The sequence below is a fragment of the Ovis aries genome, chromosome 19 (genome assembly GCF_016772045.2).
Source record: "Ovis aries strain OAR_USU_Benz2616 breed Rambouillet chromosome 19, ARS-UI_Ramb_v3.0, whole genome shotgun sequence".
In the NCBI taxonomy this organism is placed as follows: Eukaryota; Metazoa; Chordata; class Mammalia; order Artiodactyla; family Bovidae; genus Ovis; species Ovis aries.
The window spans coordinates 47,266,919-47,289,539 of record NC_056072.1 but is presented as its reverse complement, the minus strand read 5'-3'; the positions used below and the strand labels follow the sequence as shown (position 1 = coordinate 47,289,539).

The window sequence follows — 22,621 nt, the reverse complement described above, 5'->3', positions numbered from 1 at the left end:
GACAACATCTGGATCCTGGGGGATAGTGCAGCTTGCTGGCCAGCTCTGTTCCTCACGTGAAACCAGAAGCACTGTGAGCTCTTGTTGCTGGAGGGAGCCACCCAGAGCTGGCAGGGCCAACAGCTCAGAGCTGGGAAAGAGGACCCATCAAGAAATGATAAAGGGAAAGCATGCAAAACAAAACACCAGAACCAAACGAAAACTCCCACCCGGAGAGAGGTGCCTGATTCCCCACAGGAGAACTGATCCTGCACGTTTAAAACAGCTCTTTGGTTTCCGCTCTTTTCTTTTTAGCTGCACACCCAGGTGTTCGCATGGCTGAGACGAATTGCTTTTCTTAAATCGTGTAACAATGTGCTTGAGCTTTTCCTGCAGCCTCCATTCCTTTCAAGTCTCAGTCTTTCAGAATATTCTGAAGCAATTCTGTTTTAGGGTGGTGGCATGGAATCGGAGTTATCTCTTGCCAACTGTATTCCCCTACATATTTCTCACAATACAGATGCATGCTTCAGAATAGTGGGCCATACCTGTCTCGGGGGAGCCTTCCTCGCAGGCCGCCCCTCCTCTCGCCACCCTCCCTACAGCCCAGTCTGTCACATCAGTGCCATCCTGGCAAGGCTCACCTGGGGAGAGTCATTCACATTTCTATGAAACTTCATTTGTTTCTATTTCACCAAGGGAAAAAAATGGGGTCTGGAATTTGCCTCCCTTCCTTTGATCAGCTTGTAGCCCTACTAGGCTTTTCATGAAGGTACGTAGTCTTCCTCTTTTCTGGCCCAATAGTGGGCCCTGCTTTTCTCTCTGCATTTCTTAACGTGGATTGGGGGTTAGGGTGACAAGGTCAATCTCTTCCAAAATGGCAGTCAGAGCCCTGGAAAACCTGGAAAGGAAATAGCATCTTGGTAGGGATGGGATGCTCAAGAGGTTCTATGGCCCAGGTGGTGCATATGCTGAGCATAGAGCTTATGCAGGCTGATCTCAAATAAGGGCTCTTGTCACTGAATTTCCGAAGGTGGAGACTTCAGGCTTTAGGGCACAGGCTCTGGTTGAGTTGCTGGGCAGGGTTGTAGCATCTGCGTTCACCCTTTACCTCTTTGTCTTTCCTCTCTTACCTTCCAGCAGATGAGCCTTTCCCACCCCGTGGAGCACTTAGAAAAGGGGGATATACTTACGACCCTCTGGGCCAGCGCATGGGTAGCTCCCATGGCAGAAGGGCTCAGTGTCCACCCTCGGTAATCTGGCCAGAGGGCAGCAGACAGCCAGGCCAGCCCTGCACCTGGGACTGGTCTTTGTGGGGCACTCAGGGAACCCTTACAGCCCTGGTGAGAAAGCAGAGTCGGTGCCCATCTTAAAAGGCCTTGCCAGCACAGGGGTGATGTGAGGCACCCCCAGCTCATCATGAGCTTGATGGGGTGATGCTCAGGAATGAGCCTGGGAGCCAGGCCAGAATGCTGGGCTCCGGTGCTACCTCTGGCTATGGGGACAGCCTGTCCCCTCTCTCCATGCTGAGGTGTCTCATTTCCCATCTGGACCTTGCTCGTGTTCTCAGCTCCGCTGTGGCCTCCTGTCGAGTCATGGGTCTTCCCCTGTCCTCCCAGGGGCTCCTCTCTGTCTTCGGACCTTCGTTCCTGGATCTGAATCTTTGTCTCCTTTCCCCTGAGGAGCATTCAGAACTGTGACCCTATCGCTCTCTGAGGTCCCGAGCCCAGCCGGCCTCCCTGCTGTCCTCTTCCTTCCTTCTCTGTCCTGCTGTAGCTGTGACTTTTGTTGTTCTTAAGACTCTTCCTGAGCCCAGTCTCAGTAGCTCAGCATCTCAGTGCAGAAGGTCAGGTGGCCCTTGGAGCCCTGCTTGCAGAGCCCTAGGTGGGCACCTCTGCCCTGGAGCTGCCCCTTGGGCAGAAACACGATCCACCCTCTTCATTAAGTACAGCGACCCCACCCCCACTGCCCCACCGAGGTTCTGGGCCAGGGAGAGCCAGGACTCTCCCATAGGAGCCCCCTTGGGCTCTCTAGGCTAGCACCATCCAGGCTGAAGGGGGAGAGCAGTTAGGCCTGCTTTTGCTGGAAGCACCCCAGTGAGGGATGAGATGGGCTTCCTGTGAGTATGGCCGGTGTTTTTGTGGGAGCCCCCAGGGGTGACTGGGGACCCTGACTGGCAGAGGCTGGCTGACCCTGGGATTGTCGGGTCACAGTTGGTCCACCTCCTGCATGTGTCCTGGTGGAGAGGTGGACTTTGCTGGGGAGAGGGAGCCCCACAGGACCAGGTGGCCCTTGTGGTGGAGCTGGGCCATCCCTCAGGGAGGCAGTGGGGTGGAGAATGAGAACCCAGGTCTGGGGGCCCACCTCCCAGCTCACCTGGCCTGGAGCAAGTCATGGAACCTCTGTCCACTCGCCTCTCACCTCCCTGCCTCTGCACAGGGCATTGTTAGACCATTTGGGCCAGTCCTAGACCGATGAGGACCCTGGGTTTCATTGCTGCCCAAAGGCCAACCACCCCCAGGCATCCTCTCACACAGTAACACTGAGCAGCTTCTGACAAGGAAGTTGGGGCGGGCAGCCCAGGGTGGCCCAGCTGTGTCCAGTCACGGACATCCATCCCACACGGGCAGGAAATGCACCCCCCGGTGCACCCCACCTGAGGGTTCCAGTGTCCTGCACCCTATCGTGGTTCTTGTCCTTTTTCAGTAGGTGCCGCTGCTGGAGAGCTGTTAGGTAACAGTGATTCTGATGGCAATGGCCCACTGTCACCTGTCCCCTGGCACTTAGACCACCCAGAGCGCTGTATAGGCCTCTTGTCCTGGAATTCTCACAGCTTCTCCTGAGAGGCTTAGGCTCACCTGCGGGTGAGAACACATGCCCAGAGAGGCCAGGTCCTCTACCCTAGATGGCACGTGAGTAGCAAGGGCAGCCTGGCCACAAGTCGAGCGACGCTAAAGCCTGAGGGTGGCAGCCATTCTCCTCCAGCCTCTGCAAGCATGGTCACTGGCCACCAGCCTCGTGGGCACCCTGGACAGGTGTTGGGGTGAGCACCTTGGGAGAGCAGCTCTCGTGGAGACCCCAGGCACACTGGCACTGCCAGGGTGGTTTCCTGGGAGACAGCAAGAGCCACTATTCTGCCTCATGCATCACCTTTAATCAGGCTCAACGGAGTCCCAGCTCCCCGGCCACGCATGGTGGGGCTGTTTCTGAACAAAGCAGAGATAAGGCAGCCAGCTCTGAGGTGAGCTGGAGCTGTCACTCGCAGTATCAAAAACAAGCAGTTCTGAATTACAAGCCGAGCCACGGCATGTGGAGGCTATCGGCAGAGAATTAAGGGGCACTTGGAGATCTGGGTCTGCAGTCCCTCTTCGGATCGGCCTCTCCTTCCGAGCCTGTCTGTCACCTTTCTGAGTTCTCTATCTTCCTCTCCAGGCATTGGGGTTTGGATGGTTAATTGTCCTTGGTGTTCACGGTAATTACACATGCAAATCCCTATGCACAGGGTGAAACTATGACCCATGAAGCCTTTTTTTTGTTCTGTAATCTTTCTTTTGAGTCTATAACCTAGATGGCACTTCATGGTGTTACTAATACGCTGCTCTATGAAACTCATGACAAGTCCATTATTTTCTGCAGTTTTGAGTATCAGTTTATGTAACTGACTCTAATTTTGAGGCTTAACTGCTTTGCACAATCTTGCTTTTCGCTAGATTTAGTTTCCCGTGTCCTAAGCTGAGAGCTCAGTGCCCCCGCCCCCTCCCTGCCCAAAGCAAGTGTTGAGGCTCTTGGTGCAAATGTGCTGATTCGGGAGAGCTCTGTCTGGTCTCTCCGTTTAGATGATGAGGTAACCGTGGGGAAGTTCTATGCCACTTTCCTGATACAGGACTACTTTAGGAAATTCAAGAAACGGAAAGAACAAGGACTGGTGGGAAAATACCCCGCGAAGAACAGCACAATTGCCCTACAGGTGAATTGTTGTTTTTGTCTCTTTCTCTTTTTCACTAACAATTTTACAAGCTTTATTGAAACACTAGAGAGCTGACTATTCATGGTTGAGCAGTTACCACCAGGATTTTGTTTAAACTGAGATACTGCACACTCCCCCAAAGGTGGACTAGCCATTTCTGGGCCACCAGGTAAGTGCCTCCCCTTCCCAGTACCCTCTGTGCCCCCGCATCCATGCCCACCGCAGCCTGGCCCGTGTGGTGGGACCCCGCAGGACAGCGGCCAAGGCACACCCCTCGCGGGAGGGGAGCCAGAGCTGCCCCACGCCCTGTCTCCCCCGGGCTTCTCCAACAGCAGCGTCCTCCGAGCAGGCACCCACCTTCCCCCGGCCTTGGGCTCGGGCCCTGGCCGCCCACGAAACAGCTTTCCATCCGAATGCAAGTGCTTTGTTTTGTTTCTGTTTATTTCTTACCCCACTGCTTGTTGGTTTTTGGTCCATCTCAGTAACATCCATCACCTCCTAGTGCGTGCGTGCATGCGTGTGTGGGTGCGCGAGCTTGTGTGTGTGCGTGCAGTGTGTCTGCGTCTGCGTGTTGTCTCCTGGTGGCTGTGAGCCTTGCTGTGCAAATGCTATTCTCTCGTGACCCAGCCGCCTCTAGTTCCTACAGCTGCCCAGTCTCCTGGAGGGGGAATGTGGCTTCAGGAACCTCTGGTTCTAACTGGAGTCCATGCATTCAAGGGTGTAGAACCCTCGAGAAGCCCAGAGCCCTGGTGGGAAGCAGGTGTGCAGGGAAACGGTGTCCTGATGGAGACTGGTGAGAAGAGGGCTAGGAAGGGCAGTCTGCGGTTGAAGCGATGGAGAAAGCAAGGGAGGAGGAGTGAGGAAGAGATGCCGAGACTCCGAAAAGGGAGCTACAAAGGTCGGCAAGCTGTCAGAAACAACTGCAGACGAATTGCGCACCCTGTCATCTCTGCTGTCCCAGCAGCTTGACACAGAATGTTTGCCTTTTACGTCCCTCTTACCATGTGTGTCTTAAACTGGGTCTTGTTGGTATGGGTAAGGTTCAATGTGAAATAGTCTTTTGCTTTTTTTCCGGGGGAAAATGCCCAGCATTGTTTTGTGTTCTCAGTGACGGTAATTACCAAAGTGAAGGCTTGTCTGTGATCTTGCTGAAAGAGAATGAATGTGAATGATGACGAATGAAGGGAGGAGTGTGAGGTATGTGCAACCGGTGAGTTAGGAGATGACCTTGTGTGATAGTGACCTGTGGATTCATGATATGACCTGGGCTTTGCCCAGACAGCTATAGGACACAGGGGAAAGATGGATGCTGAATCTGATCAAAGAGAGATTCTGGTCATTCTTCCTCTGATCCAACATCTGCTAAAGGAAGCTTAGGGAATCTGAGACTCAAATAGCTGATTGCTATCCCAGATTGTGGAATTTCAATAACACTTTCACCTCTGACCTGTCCATTTTGCAAAAATGACAACCCTTCTCCTGAGCACAGCTCACAAGCAGCCTTAGAGAGGCCAGTCACCTGAGAAGACGCATTTGTAACCTTGACCAGGTCTGGTCCGTGTGTTCTAGAGGGCAGTGTGGCCAAATTGGGTGCAAAGGCAGGGAGTGATGACCACGTTTCTGCACGCTCCTCCCTAAAGCGTCCCAGACTCCAGGGTGTCATGGTGCCCATGCCCTTATAGGAAGCCCCTGGCTGTTCTCAGATTCTAGTTGGTGGGTGTGGTGGGGCTTGACTTTTCTGGAGGGGGAAACATACTCTTTCGAGGATGGCTGTGCCGTCATGTACTGTAAATCATCAAGGCAGCACTGGCTGAAGAGCTTTCCATTTTCCATGGAAGGCAGGTACAATGACGACTTGAACACAGGGTTATACCTTTGCTGAGTCCCCAAGGCTTCCTAGTTAGAAGGGTTCAGTGCTCGCTCTGGAGGTTGGATATAGTGTTTGGATGTTTTAAGACCTGAATGACAACACATGCCTATATAATTAATAATCACATAGTGGGGTGGGTTTCACTGAGTCTTTAAGTCAAAGGTTCAAATGATGCTGAAGCTACACACGTGCGTCATGGCTTAAAAGACTCTTGCGTTGTGTCGCAGTCACGTTTTCCTCCTGGACATTTTTCATTGTGTTGTTTGTAGAAAGTTTTATTTCCTTGGTGAAATTAAAATATTTCCAGTTAGGTGCCCACATCAACACATTTCCACATGGTTCCACTGGGAGTTGAGGCTGTGACTATACTCTATGTTGTGTACCCAGCCTAGTAAATTAAGTTGTCTTCATAATCTTGACAGATATTCCGGAAAATGCACTTGATTCTGCAGCACGCATTGAAAACAGAAAAATTTTGCCTCCGTGAAGGATAGTTCTCATTACGTTTTTGGTCCGATGCTATAGGAAGGGCTTTAACTGTGTTCTATCACTCTGCATTTAACTAGCAAGACGAAGCACTTCCTTTCTGAATTGAGGAAATAATACGAGCAGATGCGACCTTAGGGAAACAGGATCAGATGGCAGTGGGAGGAGAAATGGGTGCACCATGTCACTAGGACAAGCACGCAGGTCCTCAGAGAAGCTCCTCACGGTGGGCGAGGCCTATTGAGAAGTGGAATGAGGTGGTCCTCCCTATGTCGGGGGTGCCAGTAGACCAGCAGCTTGATTACTAATGGCAAGAGGAGCATGAGCCTCGGGTGAGCGCCCGAGAGAGGGCGTAGGCCGGTGCTGCTTGTGCCGCGCAGGGTGCATCCGTCTGAGCAGGATCAGAGCTGGTCCACGTTCTCCGCCCCCCGCAGTGACTCGGCTTTGGTAGGCACACGGATGCACTCTGGTTATCAGCCCCTTGGGCTCCATCTGGTCTCCCTCTGTTCAGACCAACTGCAGGGCCCCTTCTCCACGAAGGTGGGGTGACTTGAGGAGCTCCTGGATCCCGTGTGGGTAGGAGCTTGGCACCCGGTGTCCTCTGGCCTCTGTGGTCTGAATGAGTGTGCAGTTTCCATCCGTCCATCCATCTTCATCAGTAAAGCCAGCCTTCTCTCCCGCCCCTCTCCAGAGGGGATCAGAGGGAAGCTGCATCAGGCTTTTTCTTTTTCCTCCCTCATCCCCTACGTGCCATACTCACTTTAGTTTGACTCAGCCTTTGCTCTTCATCCATTGTTGCTGCATCCCAGTGACCTGCAGATTTCCACCTGGATCAAGCAACTAAGTGAACACAAGTCCACAGCCATGAAACTCTGTCCCCTCCCCAGCAGACAGTACCGCCCCATCAGGCTTTCCAGATGAGGACCGCAAGATCCAGGCACGCTTTAGCCCAGTATCTCATGGATCGGAAAAAGAAAACAGGTCCCAGAGTGGGGAAAGTTTTGTTCATTTCTTTTTCTTTCAATGTCCAAGGATTTCCTTTATGCCAAAGACAGTCCGGTGGAGTCTGAGGGGGAGGCTGTTCCCTGCTCAGCCAAAACGGGAGCCTGCCCTTCTTCATGACAGGAAGATTTGAGAGGGCTAGATTTTTTTTTTTCTTACCTGTTTGGAAGTTAGGTTTAAGGCTTGTAAAGAGTTAGACAGGTTTTATCACGTGAAAGCCTGAGCCGTAGGTGGCCCAGTGGAAAGGTGGGTGGTGGATCGGAATCAAATGACTCCCTCACATGGCCTCCTTGGAGGGACTCAGGCATAAACTCAGAGGGAAATTGGGGTACTCCACAGACAGGGAACCTGTCAAGTATCTTATACGTGTCATCTAGTTATGTTAGTCTCAAAATTAGCAAGACTTTTTGTCTCTTTTTTAAAAGCATGATTCCATCTAAAGCCATAAAGAGGCTATTTTTTTTTCTCTTTTAATCTAAGAGAAGAACAGATGCTAACAGATAAGATTTCACCGGCTGATTCATTTGTTTCAGATGCTTGAACGGATGCTTTAGAATTTTCTGCCTGAGCTACAGCACCAAGCTCGTTAGTCGGAAGGCGTTTGTGGCTAAGGCCTTGAAAGGGAAAAGTCTCAAGTGGGCTTATTTCTACTGAAACAGCATTTCGGGAGAAATGCAGGAAAAAGCAAACCCAAGGCCCCAGAGAGACCCCTTCCAAGCAAAGCACTCTTCCGGAAGGTGGAAGCGGGGCCGTGGCTCAACTGCGGGGCCGTGGCCTCCTGTCGTGGACGCTGCTCACATGGCTCCTTCTCATGGAAGGGAACGAGCGAGGCTTAACAGTTTTCCCTTGCGAGCAGAGACTCAGAGAAAGGGAAAGAGAGAGAGAGAGCGAAGGAGGGGGGCAGCCGCCCCCAAGAGAAATGAAATGAACACAACTTCCTGATGCTGGCCAGTAAAAAAAAAAAAAAAAAGATTAATAAAAACGATTGAGCAGACCTGCCTAAGGTGGGCATCTGACTCCATTCCTAAGTCCTGCATCCCTAGTTTGCCCGAACTACCAAAGACTGGCAGGCCCCTCGGCGCTGGGCTGACAGAGTTCATTTTATATGTGCCAGTCCATCCTGACCACCCCACTCAGCTCTCTGCAGTGACATGTGCACAGTGCAGGGAGGTGGGGGCAGGACAGGAAGCGCAGACACCCCCATTTACACTGACGCATACACCTGCATGCCCAGACCAACCCAGGTGACACCTCAGGTTCCATCTTAACGCGTCCGCGGGAAACACCTCCACACCCAAACCTCATCCGACATTGTCCGTCTCTAATTCAAAGCCAGTCCAGGGATGCCTCTTTGGAAGCGGTGTGGTCCAGTTTCAAGGACACTGGGAGTCAGGGGACCTGGGTTCTAGTCCCAGTGCCAGCGTTCACTTGCTGCGTGACCTTGGGCAAGACACTTAACCTCTCTGTGCCTCAGTTTCCCCATCTGTAAAATGGGGGTAATAATGTCGACCTACCTCACAGGGCTGTTGTGAGGAATAGCTAAGTGATTGTAAAGCACTTTGAACGTATAATTGCTTATTATTAAGACTACAACAATAATAATATCATATGCCTGTTTACTACCAGAACTTTAAGAAACTCTTGTTTTTCTTTGATCTTTTGTTCTGTATTTGTAGTGATCCATCGAGAAAGAGAATTCTCCCCCTTTTTGAGATATCTAGGAAACGTGTAAAGATGTAAACAGAAGTAACTCAGGTTGTTGTTTTCTCACATCTCACAAAGGGTATATTTTTGCGCAAGAAGTTGCTTTGCGAGGGGGCTCCATCTGACATTCTAAGCCAACTCCAAGCAGTGGTTGAGGGGTCAGTGCACCTGACCCTGAACCCAAGATGCCCAGAGGAGTCAATCTGAGTTTTGGAGTCAGCATTCAAAAGTAACCTTAGTGTAAAAGCCCGAGGTTCCTGAAGAGTCTAGAGAAGAGAAGGGTTACAAGGCATGGTCTGTGTAGATTGGAGGCCGCGCATGTGTGCGTGTGTGCAGGGCGTGGAGCCCCGGTGCGTGGGGAAGCCCAGCACCTGGAGTCATGTCACCATGGGAAGAGTGGTGCTAGGAAGCGCCCGGGCCTGTCCTGTGCGTGACTCAGCCCCTCCAGCCATGAGGTCTGCTCCCGTGTTGTCTTCTGTGCTCTGACCTTTGTCCCGCTGGGGAAGCAGCCCTGGGTCCTGATTCTGCTCTGACATGCACAGACTGTTGGCCGTCTAGGAGCTCGAGGTGGGTTTTCCTCACAGCAGAGTCCATGGGATGGGAGAAATGGGCTGCCTTTCTGACACAGCACTGTGGGTGGTGACATGGGCATGGGGGTGACCCCTGTGACGATGCTGAGGTACATCCGGATGCTGACAGCAGTGGCCCCCGGTACCTTGAGTCTCCTCACCTCCTGCTGGCACCCCAGGCCCACTCCAAAGCCCTCTGTGAGTCAGTCACCGAAGGGCTAATGCCTGCCTTCGTGGGCACCTCTGGGGCTTGCAGAGGTTTGGTCTGAAGGCCCACCTCCACTCTGTCTGGGTAGTGCCCGGGATGTACCAGTTATTAAGTATTTGGTGTATCATCACTGAAAAAGAGGCAGCCCATGGGCACCCGAGAAGCGTATCCACCATGACAAATGACCCCTCTGTCCCCCACCTACTCTGATGTCAAGTTTATTAAGCACTGAAGGGATGTATGTGCTCACCCCCACACCCAATTGTGGCACCCCATGTCAGAGGCCTCAAGTGAACACTTGTCTTCTAAATCTGAGTCTATACACCAAAGCCTCCACAGAAGAGCCCTAAGTGATTCAGGAGGCTGGTGTCTCTACACACATATCTCCACGGTCCTTCCACATAAGTAAAAACTGGAACATGGTAACTTTCTAGGTGGAACTTAGGGAAATGCAAGAATCTTGCCCCACGTGGGCCTGGTGGTGGCTGGTAGCTGAGGCCAGTTGGTTAAGGACAGTCAGGAATCGCAGGAGGCCGCCTCCTGCCTCAGCTCTAAACGAGGCTTCCCTGGAGCCTGGGCGACAGTCAAGCTGCAGACAACTCTCTCCTTTTCCCTAAAACCTTAGTTTCTGCTAAGGTTTGGATGTAGAAAAGTTGTAAGAGACGAGTCAAGTGGAGTATGTGAGACTGCCACTCTCTCAGCAAACTCGGTGCCCAATACCAGAATCCATGGTGCTAAACTCTTAACTAAGCTCCTGGATAGAAGACACGGCAGGCCAGAGTCCATCGTGGGACAGGCGTAGGATTGGACCTCGGGCTCTTCTTAAGTAACTTACTGTATGATGTGACCTAGTTAAATGTTCAGTGGATCCGCAGGGTTACTGGGCACTCAGTTGTCTGCTCTTAAAGGTAGAATATCTTTCCTCTCTGAGAAGAGTGATTCTTATTTTCACAAGTCTTTGAGATGATAGAATTACTGAAAATAAGTCAAGGAAAATAACATTACATAATCGCAAAAAGTGTGAATTTTTTTTTTTTAAACCAGGGCATGTTGTTGAATAACACCCAGCTCGTAGCCCTCATCAGCCCAAATGTGTCACGAGTCAGTCACCCACGGGTGGGAGCTTCCTAACACACATGACTGCTTGGTCGGGCAGGTACCTGCACTAATTCGTTGTCCATGGCACAGCGTAGCCCTCAGAGAGGGGGCTGTTTGTGTTTAAGGCACAGTGAAGGCCACCCATGCCAAAGGCTCACTCAGAGAAGCCATGAGGGGGCGTTTCTTCCGAAAGTATAGACAAAGACCCTGAGCATTCCCAGGAGTTCTGGATGGGGAGGAACCCAGCGCCCAAGGAAGAGATGGTGTGGCCTGTCTATGGGTGGGTTAGCTGCAAGTTCTCAAACGTTTTGGTCTCAGGAATCTTTTGTGCTCTTAAGAAGTACTGAGGACCCTTATCTATCAGTATTTACTACATTAGGAATTTAAACAGATTTTTAAAACCCAGAATATGCAAGCACAAAGATGCTGGAGAGATGAGATCCCCAGGGGTCAAGCAGCCTTTTGGAACACCCCAATGTGCTCTGGGAGAGGATGAGGGCATACAAGCATCCTTGTTTTACCATGCAAATCACAGTGACCTCTTGCAGGGGTCTCAGGGTCCCCAGGGTCATTGGGCTGCACTTTGAAAACTGCTGCTCTAGGGGACTGAGCCCACATCCCCCCTAAAAGAAAAGGGTGCTGGAGCCTTTTTATAATCTCGCCCTACCCTGAACTGTTCCCTGCCTTCCAGGCCCATGCCCAGTCCCAGCTGCGTTCAGACTAAGAGTCAAACCCCACGTGCGTGCTGTTCTGAAAGAATGGTGGCCTGAATTCATGTGTGAGAGCGAAGTGATTTTAAGGATCTCAGCTCCTGAGGGTGGCATGGTGGAAATGAGAATGTGTGCCGAGGATAGTTTTCATGGTACCGAGTGATCGTCTGTCATAGCTGTGATACAAGAGTGCAGCTGCGTTAGTGGGAAGAAGGGTCACACCGTGATTGGGCGGGAGCTACAGTCGTGTGTGGTCACAGTCGTGAGTGAGCACGTGATCGCGGCTTGATCCCAGCATTCTTCTTTGTAGACCCAATACCGTGGGGTTGGCATAGTGTCACTGGAGGCTTGAGCATCAGGACTGCTGGTTGAGCCTTAACTAGTGTGGGCAGGTCACTTAACCATGTGGGAATAATCCTGGCCCCCCACCCACACCCTTCCCCCCAGGATGTGGTGGGATAAAGTGTGTGATAGCACTCGGCAAAGATGGTAGCAGAATAGTAGTCATGACTGGTGACTTCTGCTAAGCCCCCATTTTAAGTAAAACTCTCTGTTTTCAGGAAACTGGGAAGCATTTCCCCATTGCTGGTGTTAAAACTACAACCAAGAAGCAAGGTGGAACTAAAACAGAGAGCTCTGTAGGATCGTCTGCAGGGAAATGTGATAGGTCACTTTAGGCAATTTGTTTAAAGTGTCCTTTTTGTTTTGAAGTGAAGGGAGCAAACTTGCTGTCATCGGCGAAGTGTCCCCCCTGGGGGTAACTTACATGGTAACCGTATGGCTGACTTTGCAGTGGGGTTGGAATCACTGTGCATGATTCACGGGGGCGCTGGGCTCATGATGCTAGCCCCTGATGTTTATATATAACTCGAGGGCTGTTCATAATGTTGATAATGGGTGCAAAGGCCACACTCAGAGGCGGAGAGCGGTGACAAAAGAAGGGGTGTGCCTGTGTGTGACGGTGCGCATGTGGACGTGCGGGGGAGGCGGAGGACGGCTTGTAGATGAGCAGGTGTGTTCTGAGAGAACTGAATCTCCAGTGCTTTTCCGTTGAGGGAGCTAGTCTAAAATGATCCCTTCTGACTGGGGAGGGGAAGAATCCGGCTAAAGGGTTAACCAGAACTCGCCTTGAAGGAGATGGCCGAGCAGGGCCAGCCCTGGCTGAGCGAGACCTGCCTGTGATAGAGACCAGGCTCTGCTCTGCCCGGCAAGGGCTCTTGGGCTGGAGCCTGGAAGCCTGGCACTCACACCCGAGGATGAATGGGCTGGCTCAGTCCCACCTGGAGACCCACATCTCTTATCTACACTGTTACAGTGTAGGTTCAGGGGGGTTTTTGGGTGTTTCTATGTGCTGAGAGCTGGCAGACCACCGGTGTGTGGGATGATGCTAGCTTAGGGAGACGAGCAGTGAGAGCTTTTCTAACGCACCAGGTAGGAAAAACTTACCCCTGAAAGAGGGTGAGAGAAAAGAAGGTATGTGAATGTTCCTATTTGAGGTTAGAACACCATAACATAATGCAATTGCTTCGGAAATATTTAGACAGATTTTATAGTTTGGGGGTGTTTTTTTAGACTTATTCATTAGAGTAAATATCTATAAAATTCCAATTAAATGGTGTCTAAAATTGAAAGCAGCAGTCTACAGGCAAAATGCCAACATTTCTTTGTTTTTTTAAAAAAATATGAGAACATCTAGCATTTAAAAATCAACCAGAAACTAGGCTTGATTCTGTTTAATATTTTATATGATTGGACATCTTAAATCAATAATGTTTCTATTTTATAGCAGCGATTCTGTGTTTATTCAAAACCATAATTCTGTGATGTTACTGGAATGACTTTATATGGCTTTGTGTTGGTTTAAATGCTAATGGCCACATTTCGAATTAAAATAGTATTTTGCTGATAGACACAAACATGACATATGAAAGAATAGTTAATTTTCCTGGTTGTAATGTGTTTTATTTCAAGGAAAAAAATGTTCTTTTTTTAAGGGCTGTGGGGAAAAAAAAAAAACCCTTATCAAGGGTTTAAGATAGATTTCTGCACTTTGGGAATTGGAACTTGTGCCTATGGAATTTTTGGAGCAGCCTAAGCTACCTTTTAGCTTGATATGTGTGCTAGAAATTTTTTCATTATCATGTTTTGTGATATGTAATAAATTCAGGGTGCTGTGCTTAAGCTTCGCTTCAAGTTTGGGAACATGTGTTTCCCTCATTCCAAACCCTGGCAGATACCCCTACCCTCTGTAGCACCTCCCCTCCCACCCCACTCCCTACCTATCCTTCCTTAGACCCCTTGTGAAAGAGTGAAGTCAATCCCTGTCTCTTAGAAGGTGTGTTTCTTCCTCTGTGGAGCAAGCGAACTATAATCATGATTTCTGAGCCTCTGCTTTCCTGTCTGGGAAGAGTGCTGCGTTCTCTCCTCCTTTGATGTCTCTTTAATAAACATGTCGTCTTTATTTGTCTTTGGAAGTGGCCTCCTGGGCCACCTCTCAATTTTCTCCATGATTTCTGTTGGAAACAAATTCTCTGTCCTGTGTCTGTTTACTGCTCTCTCCTAATCCTGTGTATCATCGAAGACATGCTGGAGACAGTGTTTGTTTTTATTATGCAATTATGTCATGTGTATTTCAGTAAAATGTCAACCCATCAACAGAGGATGATGTTAAAAATTATCCAAATAAATAGTTTTCTATTTCTTCTAATCAGACCTAGTCCAATCAGTTGAATGACAGTGAATAGGATTCTCTGCTGTTATTTAAACAGAGTGTTCCCAGCCCACAGTGCCTTGGGATGTGGATTACGGTACCTGATTTCCCTGATGCATACTCGGTGCCTGTCACCTGTGTCTGTTTTGTGCAGTGGCAGTGGGTGTCTTATTTGGGAGCCTCAGAGGGGGTAACAGCTCTTTCTTCCCAGTGACCCAGAATTAGACAGTGAATCCCTGGTTTAATGTATCATCCCTTGATAAGTGTGTCCTAGAGAACACTGCCTGGCTGACTTGAAGGCGGCTCAGTACTGCTGGGCTCGCCCTTGCTGCGCAGGCCCGCAGCTCTGCTGTGAAAGAGCTTTCACCCACTTGGCATTCGAGTTGCCTTCTTCTTGTCCCCCTGAGAATGGTATGGGTGTGCCGCTAAGAGAAATGATTTCCCAGGCTCAGATGTGCTGGAAGCTTGGGTCCTGGGAGAGTATATACGTGTGCGTGCATGTGTGTGCCTGTATGTGTACATGTCGGCACGTGTGAGCGTGTGTGTCTTGTGCCTGTGATCAGAGGGACAGGTGAGTGAGGGGCAGTCTTAGCACGCCACGGAGTGTTCTGGGTTTGGACCTCTGACACCTTTCTCGTTCTCCTGTGAGACCACAGCATTCCTAGCTGGGAACCTTAAAGATTTGACTCCAGGCCGCAATTTCGCCCCCACAGTTCATAAAATGGAAAAGTCTGCTGCTCCTTTGTTGAAAGAATGGTTCGAACCAGACCCAGCCTGGTTGGTGCACCATCTTTGAAAAGATCCTCTCCTAGGCCGAGTGCTGCTATGAACAAGGCCATTTTCACAGGAGCCTCTTGGGCGGTTCCGTGCGCCTTTCAGTTCTAGATGAACATCCCCCGCCCCCGACTGGCGTCTGCAGGAGGCCCATCCGAGCATTCCCACACGAGGGGCTCAGCCCTGCCTCATCTGGCAAGACTGTGACCACCATCCTCTCTGACCCCCACCCCACGCCCTCCACTACCAGGCGTGTCTCAGTTGTGGTCCTGATGCTTTGTCTATGTCCTACACCCACCCACTGCCAGGGCGTGTGGAAGAAGGGCAGAGCAGGGCCCCCCTTCTCTGCAGACTGCCCTCACATTGGGGAGCATTGGCTGCAGATGGAGACCCACACAGCCAGACCCCGGATGTCCTCCACACCTTTAGTGGCCACTGAGGTGCAGACAGACTGCCAGCACCTTAAGGGGTGCTGCCTGGATACAGGACGGGCGACCTTAGACCTGGGGTGGGGAGGAAACGCCTCTCTGAGATGCCAGTGTTTTTGTGGCAAAGGATTGAGTAACTGTACTGTCCCTGTTAAGCTTGCTGGTTTTCTCCAAGTCTTCGGTGAAAACATAATTTTCCTGGAGCCAAGAGCTACCCCTTGCCCACAGATAGTCTGTAAGCATCTTAAATGTTTCCCTAACGCAGTTAGGTACAATGGGAGGCCTTTTCCCAGGCCTTGTCCCGAGGGAACCTGGGGCCCAGGGTGAGGCAGGCTGGCAGCAAGGGCCCTGGGGAAGTGCAGAATGTCTGTGAGGGGCCTGAAGGGCTCACCTGGTTGGTCTTAGACCACCTCCAGAGGCTGGAGCCTCTGTCCGTGTCTTGTGGTCTTCAAGAGGATGACCCAAGCACCGGCCATTCTCAGCCTGAGCACAGGCTGCAGACCAGGTGCCCACGGGCCACAGGAGCCGGCCCTGCCCGCGGCCCAGGTCCGTGCGCGTCTGTCCGCCGTGTTGCGGTCCTGAGTGTGCTGTGGCTGCAGTGTGTGTGTCATCCCTCACTCCCATGGCTTTGAAGCAGAACCACTGGCCTGGGCGGCTGCTTGGTCTGCTCGCCCTCTGGCCCCTGCACTCGACTCCCTCATCTGGAACACGGTCAATGAGCCCCCTTGCCCACCCGCACTGGAGAACAGCCAGGCTGTGCCCCTCGCCCCACCTGAGGTCTGGGAGGTGGCACTCTGCTGCCAGGCTTCCATGGACTGTCATTTAGACCTGGGCCTGGGTTCTTGGCCATGGCAGACCCTAGTACTGGTAACCAGGCCTGGTTCCCTGTGAGTGGAGGTGTTTGGAAAGGTCACTGGCCTCAAGCACCCCAGCCCGGGCCATCTTGAACTCCCAACCACAACCTATATCCCTGAGCCCACAGGGACACCATCAGGGGCATTCAGACAAGTGGTCAGTCCCCTGGACTGACTTCTTCCTCTGGAGAAACCTTCCTTTCCCACGACTGACTCAGGCAGGAGCACAGCCAGGACCCAGGCTGCCCCCCACCCTCTCCCCCGCCCTGGCCACCTGTGTCATCTAACTGGTTTTGCCGTTCTCATTGATCTAGGCGGGATTAAGGACACTGCATGACATTGGGCCAGAAATCCGGCGGGCTATATCATGCGATTTGCAAGATGATGAGCCAGAGGAAACAAAACGAGAAGAAGAAGAAGATGTGTTCAAAGTAATTATTCCACGCCTAGCTACACACTGGCCACTTGGAAATAGCAGGGCAGGAGTCCAGTTGGGGCAGTTAACGATCTGCAAGAGAGTCTGGAGGACGCAGAGCAGCCCTCAGGCCTAGAGGGGCTTATGGACCCTGCCTTCCCCTCCGCAGCAGACCCTTCCCATCCCCCCAGGACCCCTTCCAGGGCCAGGCCTGCTCCTCCTCTGAGCTTGCTCCTCTGCCGCACACTGGCCACTTCGGAGGAGCTTGGCCACAACCACTGGCTGGTGTGGACGAGCATCCCGGGTCCTTCTAGCGGCTGCCGGCCCTCCCTACCTGCTCTCTCCCCACCGGGCTGGCTCTTTGGTCTGCCAGCTGGCCCTCTGCTTCCTAGCCCCTGGCCCAGAGACATGCCTGCGGCCTGGCCTCAGCTGCTGGGGCCACCAACAGCCCTGCTGGGCGAAAGTCCGCTTACCTCGGAGCAACTGGAAGAGCCCCCTCGAGTGACAGCCACGTGCTTGCTCCCCAGCTCAGGAATCGGTAACCTTCCTCATTTCAGGGGGACCAGCAGCTACACACACAGGCACCCCGATCACTGAGACACTCAGATTGTTTTCCAGGGATCCTACGGAGCTTACCTAGAATTTGTTTTTCATGTAGAAAAAAAAATGACCTAACATAGCTAGCCTGCATCAAATATTTGTTAAATTACCTGGTGTTGTCTCCCATTATTTTGCAGAGAAATGGTGCCCTGCTTGGAAACCATGTCAATCATGTTAATAGTGATAGGAGAGATTCCCTTCAGCAGACCAATACCACCCACCGTCCCCTGCATGTCCAAAGGCCTTCAATTCCACCTGCAAGTGATACTGAGAAACCGCTGTTTCCTCCAGCAGGAAATTCGGTGTGTCATAACCATCATAACCATAATTCCATAGGAAAGCAAGTTCCCAGCTCAACAAATGCCAATCTCAATAATGCCAATATGTGCAAAGCTGCCCCTGGAAAGCGGCCCAGCATTGGGAACCTTGAGCTTGTGTCTGAAAACGGGCATCATTCCTTCCACAAGCATGGCCGTGAGCCTCACAGAAGGTGCAGTATTAAAAGGTAACGTTTCAAACGGGTTTGCACTTGGTAACATATTGTTGGCCCCAGGCAGGTCTTGCTCACTCCATCTCCAGCAGAGGTGGGGGATTCCTTGTGGGTGTTTCCATGAGCACCTGTAAGTGCCCTCAGGTCCTAGCAGGCACTGGCCACGTGGTGGTCCCAAAGGATAAAGGGCCACAGGCCAGCCTGCAGCCTGCCCCTTAATACAGCATCTGCAAACCCGACCTTCCCCAACTGTCCCACAGACTCAGGGACGGGCATTGGCAAGCTTGCTCTGTGATGGGCCAGAGCATAAACGCTTTAGAGTTGGAGCACGCACAGGCTCTACTGTGACTACTCACCTATGCTGTTGTAGCAAGAAGGCTGCCATGGATAGTACGGAGACACGTGTGCAGCTGCGTCCTGATAAAGCTTTCTTTGTGAACAGTAAAATGCCAGCTTCATATAGTCACATGCAACGAACTACTTTTCTTCCTTTGATTTTGTTTCAGTGCTTTCAGTTCAGTTCAGTCGCTGGGTCGTGTCCGACTCTTCACAACCCCATGGACTGCAGCACGCCAGTCCATTAAAAAGTCTAGCTTGTGGGTCATAGAAAAATAGATGACGGCCTATATTTGGCCTGGGAACCACAGTTTGCTGAGTCCGGCTCTGGGGAGTAACTTGATATATCCTTTGTGTAAAATTTGCTGGAAATATTTTAACTTTTATTTTCTCCCTCCCTCCCATGTTATGCCTTTCCTGGATAGAACCCGCTATTATGAAACTTACATTAGGTATGTGCTCATTGCCTGTATTTATGTGTTAAATGCTGTGTGTTCCCGGTGGGACCAGAGGGCCTCTCCAGTGCTGGGAGGTGACCATGCCCTGAGAGCCAGCTCGCCTAGTGTAGGGTGGTCTGGCCCCGGGCTGTGGATGCAGAGCTTTCAGATCCGTATCTGCAGAGCCTGGGTTACCATCCGGGGGCCCACATCCCCACGCCATGTAGCCACAGCGGTAGCCCCACCGGCCTCCGCACAGTGCTGGGGGAGCAGGCCTGTGAAGCTAGGCAGTCGTTCTGCTCTGTGGGGTTGAGCCTTTTGTGGGGGCTTTGTGAAAGCGTGACCCCTCACCTCCTGAAGAGCAGGGCCTTCTTTATCTGCCTGCATGCAGAGCGCCCTGCTCCCCGTGTGTTGAGCCCAGTGGACTTGTGGGTGGGATGGTCATTGTGTTGGGGGTGGGGACGATCCACCTCCTACTGATCATCAAGGGGGAGGTCACTGGGGCTGGAGGAGGGTGGGAGAGGGTGAAGAGCTTGGAGGACCCAGAGTCTTCTGTTTGGAGAGGAGCGGCAGCACAGCACCCGGCTGCCTGCGCTGAGGGCTGAGGCCAGAACCTCTGGGCGTCATCACATGACCGTCCTGGGTCAGAGCCGTCTTTGGAAAATGCAACAGGTGTTGTCCAGGAGAGTCTGTCTCCCCGGGACACAGTATACAAAGCTCCTGTCAGCCTTCCTAGGTCAGGGGCTCCAGGCTCTGAACTTATCCTGGGTGCGGGGCCTGTGCCTCCCGGGGACCCAGCCAGACGGCCCTGGGGCCCATCGCTCCAGGTCTCCAGGTCTGTTCTCTTGCTGCTTTCCCAAACTGCATCTACTGTGTTGGTTCCCAGGCAGCCTCTGAGGGCAGTGGATTGGTGCTGGCATCATCAAGGCACTGAGAGAGAAAGCCCTTCCTGGTATATACGTGCATACACACACACCCCACACATAGCCACACAGTTCCCCCAACACATACACCCCCACACCCCATACACACACACTCTAACACACTCCCCCCACCCCCGCCCACAACACACACATACCACACACAGCCACACAGTTCCCCCCACACATACACCCCCACACCCCATACACACACACTCTAACACACTCCCCCCACCCCCGCCCACAACACACACACACCACACAGCCACACAGTTCCCCCCACACATACACCCCCACACCCCATACACACACACTCTAACACACTCCCCCACCCACAACACACACACCACACAGCCACACAGTTCCCCCCACACATACACCCCCACACCCCATACACACACACTGTAACACTCTCCCCCCACCCCCGCCCACAACACACACCACATACCGCCACACAGTTCCCCCCACACATACACCCCCACACCCTATACACACACACTCTACACACACTCCCCCACCCACAACACACACACCACACAGCCACACAGTTCCCCCAACACATACACCCCCACACCCCATACACACACACTCTAACACACCACCCCCCACCCCCGCCCATAAGACACACACACACACCCCTCCACACAGGCGTGCACACACCTAGCCGCATGCGTGCACACACATGTCCACCACCACTGCCAGGGGCAGCAGCAGAGTCTAGCCCCCCCGAGGCAGGAGCGCTCCCCGGGCAGGGATGCTCTGGCCACCGCAAGGCACGGCCGGAGGAGCTGCCGCCACCCGCCCGGCCGCTCAGCCCCTCTCTCCCCACTGCAGGTCTGACTCGGGAGACGAGCAGTTCCCGACGATTTGCCGGGAAGACCCGGAGATACACGGCTACTTCAGGGACCCCCGCTGCCCAGGGGAGCAGGAGTATTTCAGCAGCGAGGAGTACTATGAGGATGACAGCTCACCCACCGGGAGCAGGTGAGAGCTCCATCGCCCAGGGACTGCCCTGGCAGCAGGGGCACGGTCCCCAGGCTGGCGAGTGGTGGAGTGGGGGCCGTTCCTTCAGAACTGAAGGCTGGGACTCATCAGCCCAGAGCTTGGGCTGGGCTTCATGAACAGCTCCTGCTTCTCGCTCCCATAAGGGGATCTCTCCTGGAGGTGAGGGGATGAGAGGTCAGAGGGGCATCACTCAGCAGATGAGCCTCCTGGGCTTCTGTCCTGAAGAAGGGTGGGTGGGGTAAAGTGGGCACTTGCTGTAGGACATGTATGGATAGCAGGTGGTACAGGGGCACGAAGGCCATCCACCTCTTCCCCATGGACTGCATCTCACCGTGAATGGGGCCCATCGAAGTGGACGTGTTTGTGCAGCGAGGCCCCTTCTGACCTCTGAGATGGTGTTAAATGCCAGCCTCATGCTCCAGGCCTGCCACAGCCAGACCCCCCCTCCCTCTACTCTCCACCCTGTCCTCCTGTGGGCCTCGGGATGTCTGACTTTAGGAACCACTGGTTCTGAGCCAACCACATTCTCGGTTTCCTTCTTCAGGGCCGTGGCTCGGAGCACCATGCCTTGGGTGCTCTTCCCCCTCTGCTGGCCTGACCCCACCCCCTGCAAGGGCCTGCTCCTCCCTCCCCCAACTGGAACTGAAAGGACCCCCACCCCTAGAGCTCACGGCCCACCCCAAGCCCTGTCTTCCAGCGTTAACCTTCTCCAGCCTGCATTAGAATTCTGTGTGCGTGGGGTATTGGCTCTGCTCCCTGAGAGTGGGGACTGTGATTCATGCATTTTCTTGTCCCAGGCGCCACCCTCCCGCCACCACCTAGCCACTGGTAGCCCCTCGGGAGAGGGTTCTCTGGGGGAAAGTGGGGCTAGCCCAGCCTGCAAGGCACCCACAGTCCACATCTGAGCCAGGACTGAGGCCACTCAGGGAGGGAAAGCATAGGCGCCTTGCTCCTCACAGGCCTGCCCTCTGAAGTGTTCCTGTAGCAGCCCTTGTCCTCCATCTAGAATCTTCTGTGGAGCTGAGGGGTGCATTCTCGGCTAGTCCTGCTGTGTCCAAGGTGGCGGCAGTGGACTGTGGACGTGGGCTTGTTAACTGGGCTCTCACGTGCCCCTGCTCTCTCTCCTGGCCTTCTTGGCCACCAGGCAAAGCTACGGCTGCGGCTACTATAACCGGTACCCGGGCAGCAGCTTGGACTTTGAGCGGCCTCGAGGCTACCATCACCCCCAAAGCTTCTCAGAGGACGACGACTCGCCCGTTGGCTACGATTCCCGGAGGTCTCCGAGGCGACGCCTACTACCTCCTACCCCTACAAGTGAGGCCAGATTTTTTGTTTGGGATCCAGGCTCGCAGAGGGTAGTGTGTCTGTCCGCCTGCCCCAGCCCGGGGGGTGGGCTGGACATGGTCAGGGGCCTTCAGTCCTCAACACCAGCCCCCTGGATGGAGAGGCTGTTGGTTTTCTTTTCTTCCTCATCCACGTGCCACATGATAGGGCTGGAAGTGCTCCAGTGCTGAGAACAGGGAAGGCAGTGTGGGCTCCATGGTTGCACAGTTTGTAGCACTTGATGCGGGGCTTTCTGGGCGCATCATCATTGCCTTTGAGCTTGGGGTCTGCCCTGATGGGTAGGCAAGTCCTGCACCATGGTGTCGACAGGCTCACTCCCCAGATGGGCCTGCCTGCTGAGTGGACTTGAGCCCAAGCCTCTTACCAAGGCCCAGGGCTCCGAGGAGCACGTGAGGGTTTGTGGTGCCCATGCCTCCTCCTGTCTCACCTCACTGCCCTCTTCTCCCCTACCTTTGCCTTGGTCTGCCAGTGCCCCTGCTGGGGCCTTGGTGGTGACCGCTAGGGTAGGCACTCCCATCCCAGGGCCGGGGAATCCTGTCCTGCAGAGAAGGGGCAGGGGCCAGCTGGTTTTTGGGTACATGTGGCATCACCAATACTGCCAAGAGAGCTGGGTTACCCCCAGTGAGGACCGTGGGCTGGGGAAAGAGATGAAGCAGCAGCTCCTGCCATCTCCTGGCTGGGCAGCTTGATTTTGGACACGTGGACATTTTGCTGA

The 22,621-nt window shown here is 53.0% G+C and overlaps 1 protein-coding gene across 13 annotated transcripts in view; it reads left to right on the top strand.

Moving 5' to 3' along the window:
* Positions 1-22,621, top strand: part of CACNA1D (calcium voltage-gated channel subunit alpha1 D) — a 525,137-nt gene that overhangs the window by 474,236 nt on the left and 28,280 nt on the right. For 12 of the 13 annotated variants that reach the window (XM_060402380.1, XM_060402383.1, XM_060402382.1 and 9 more), the window contains 6 exons: positions 3,816-3,946; positions 16,674-16,790; positions 17,512-17,879; positions 18,626-18,652; positions 20,392-20,541; positions 21,707-21,876. In XM_060402380.1, the coding sequence (XP_060258363.1) occupies positions 3,816-3,946; positions 16,674-16,790; positions 17,512-17,879; positions 18,626-18,652; positions 20,392-20,541; positions 21,707-21,876 (963 nt within the window). The remainder of the gene's footprint in view (positions 1-3,815; positions 3,947-16,673; positions 16,791-17,511; positions 17,880-18,625; positions 18,653-20,391; positions 20,542-21,706; positions 21,877-22,621) is intronic. The other variant, XM_004018382.6, reaches the window with a different exon arrangement.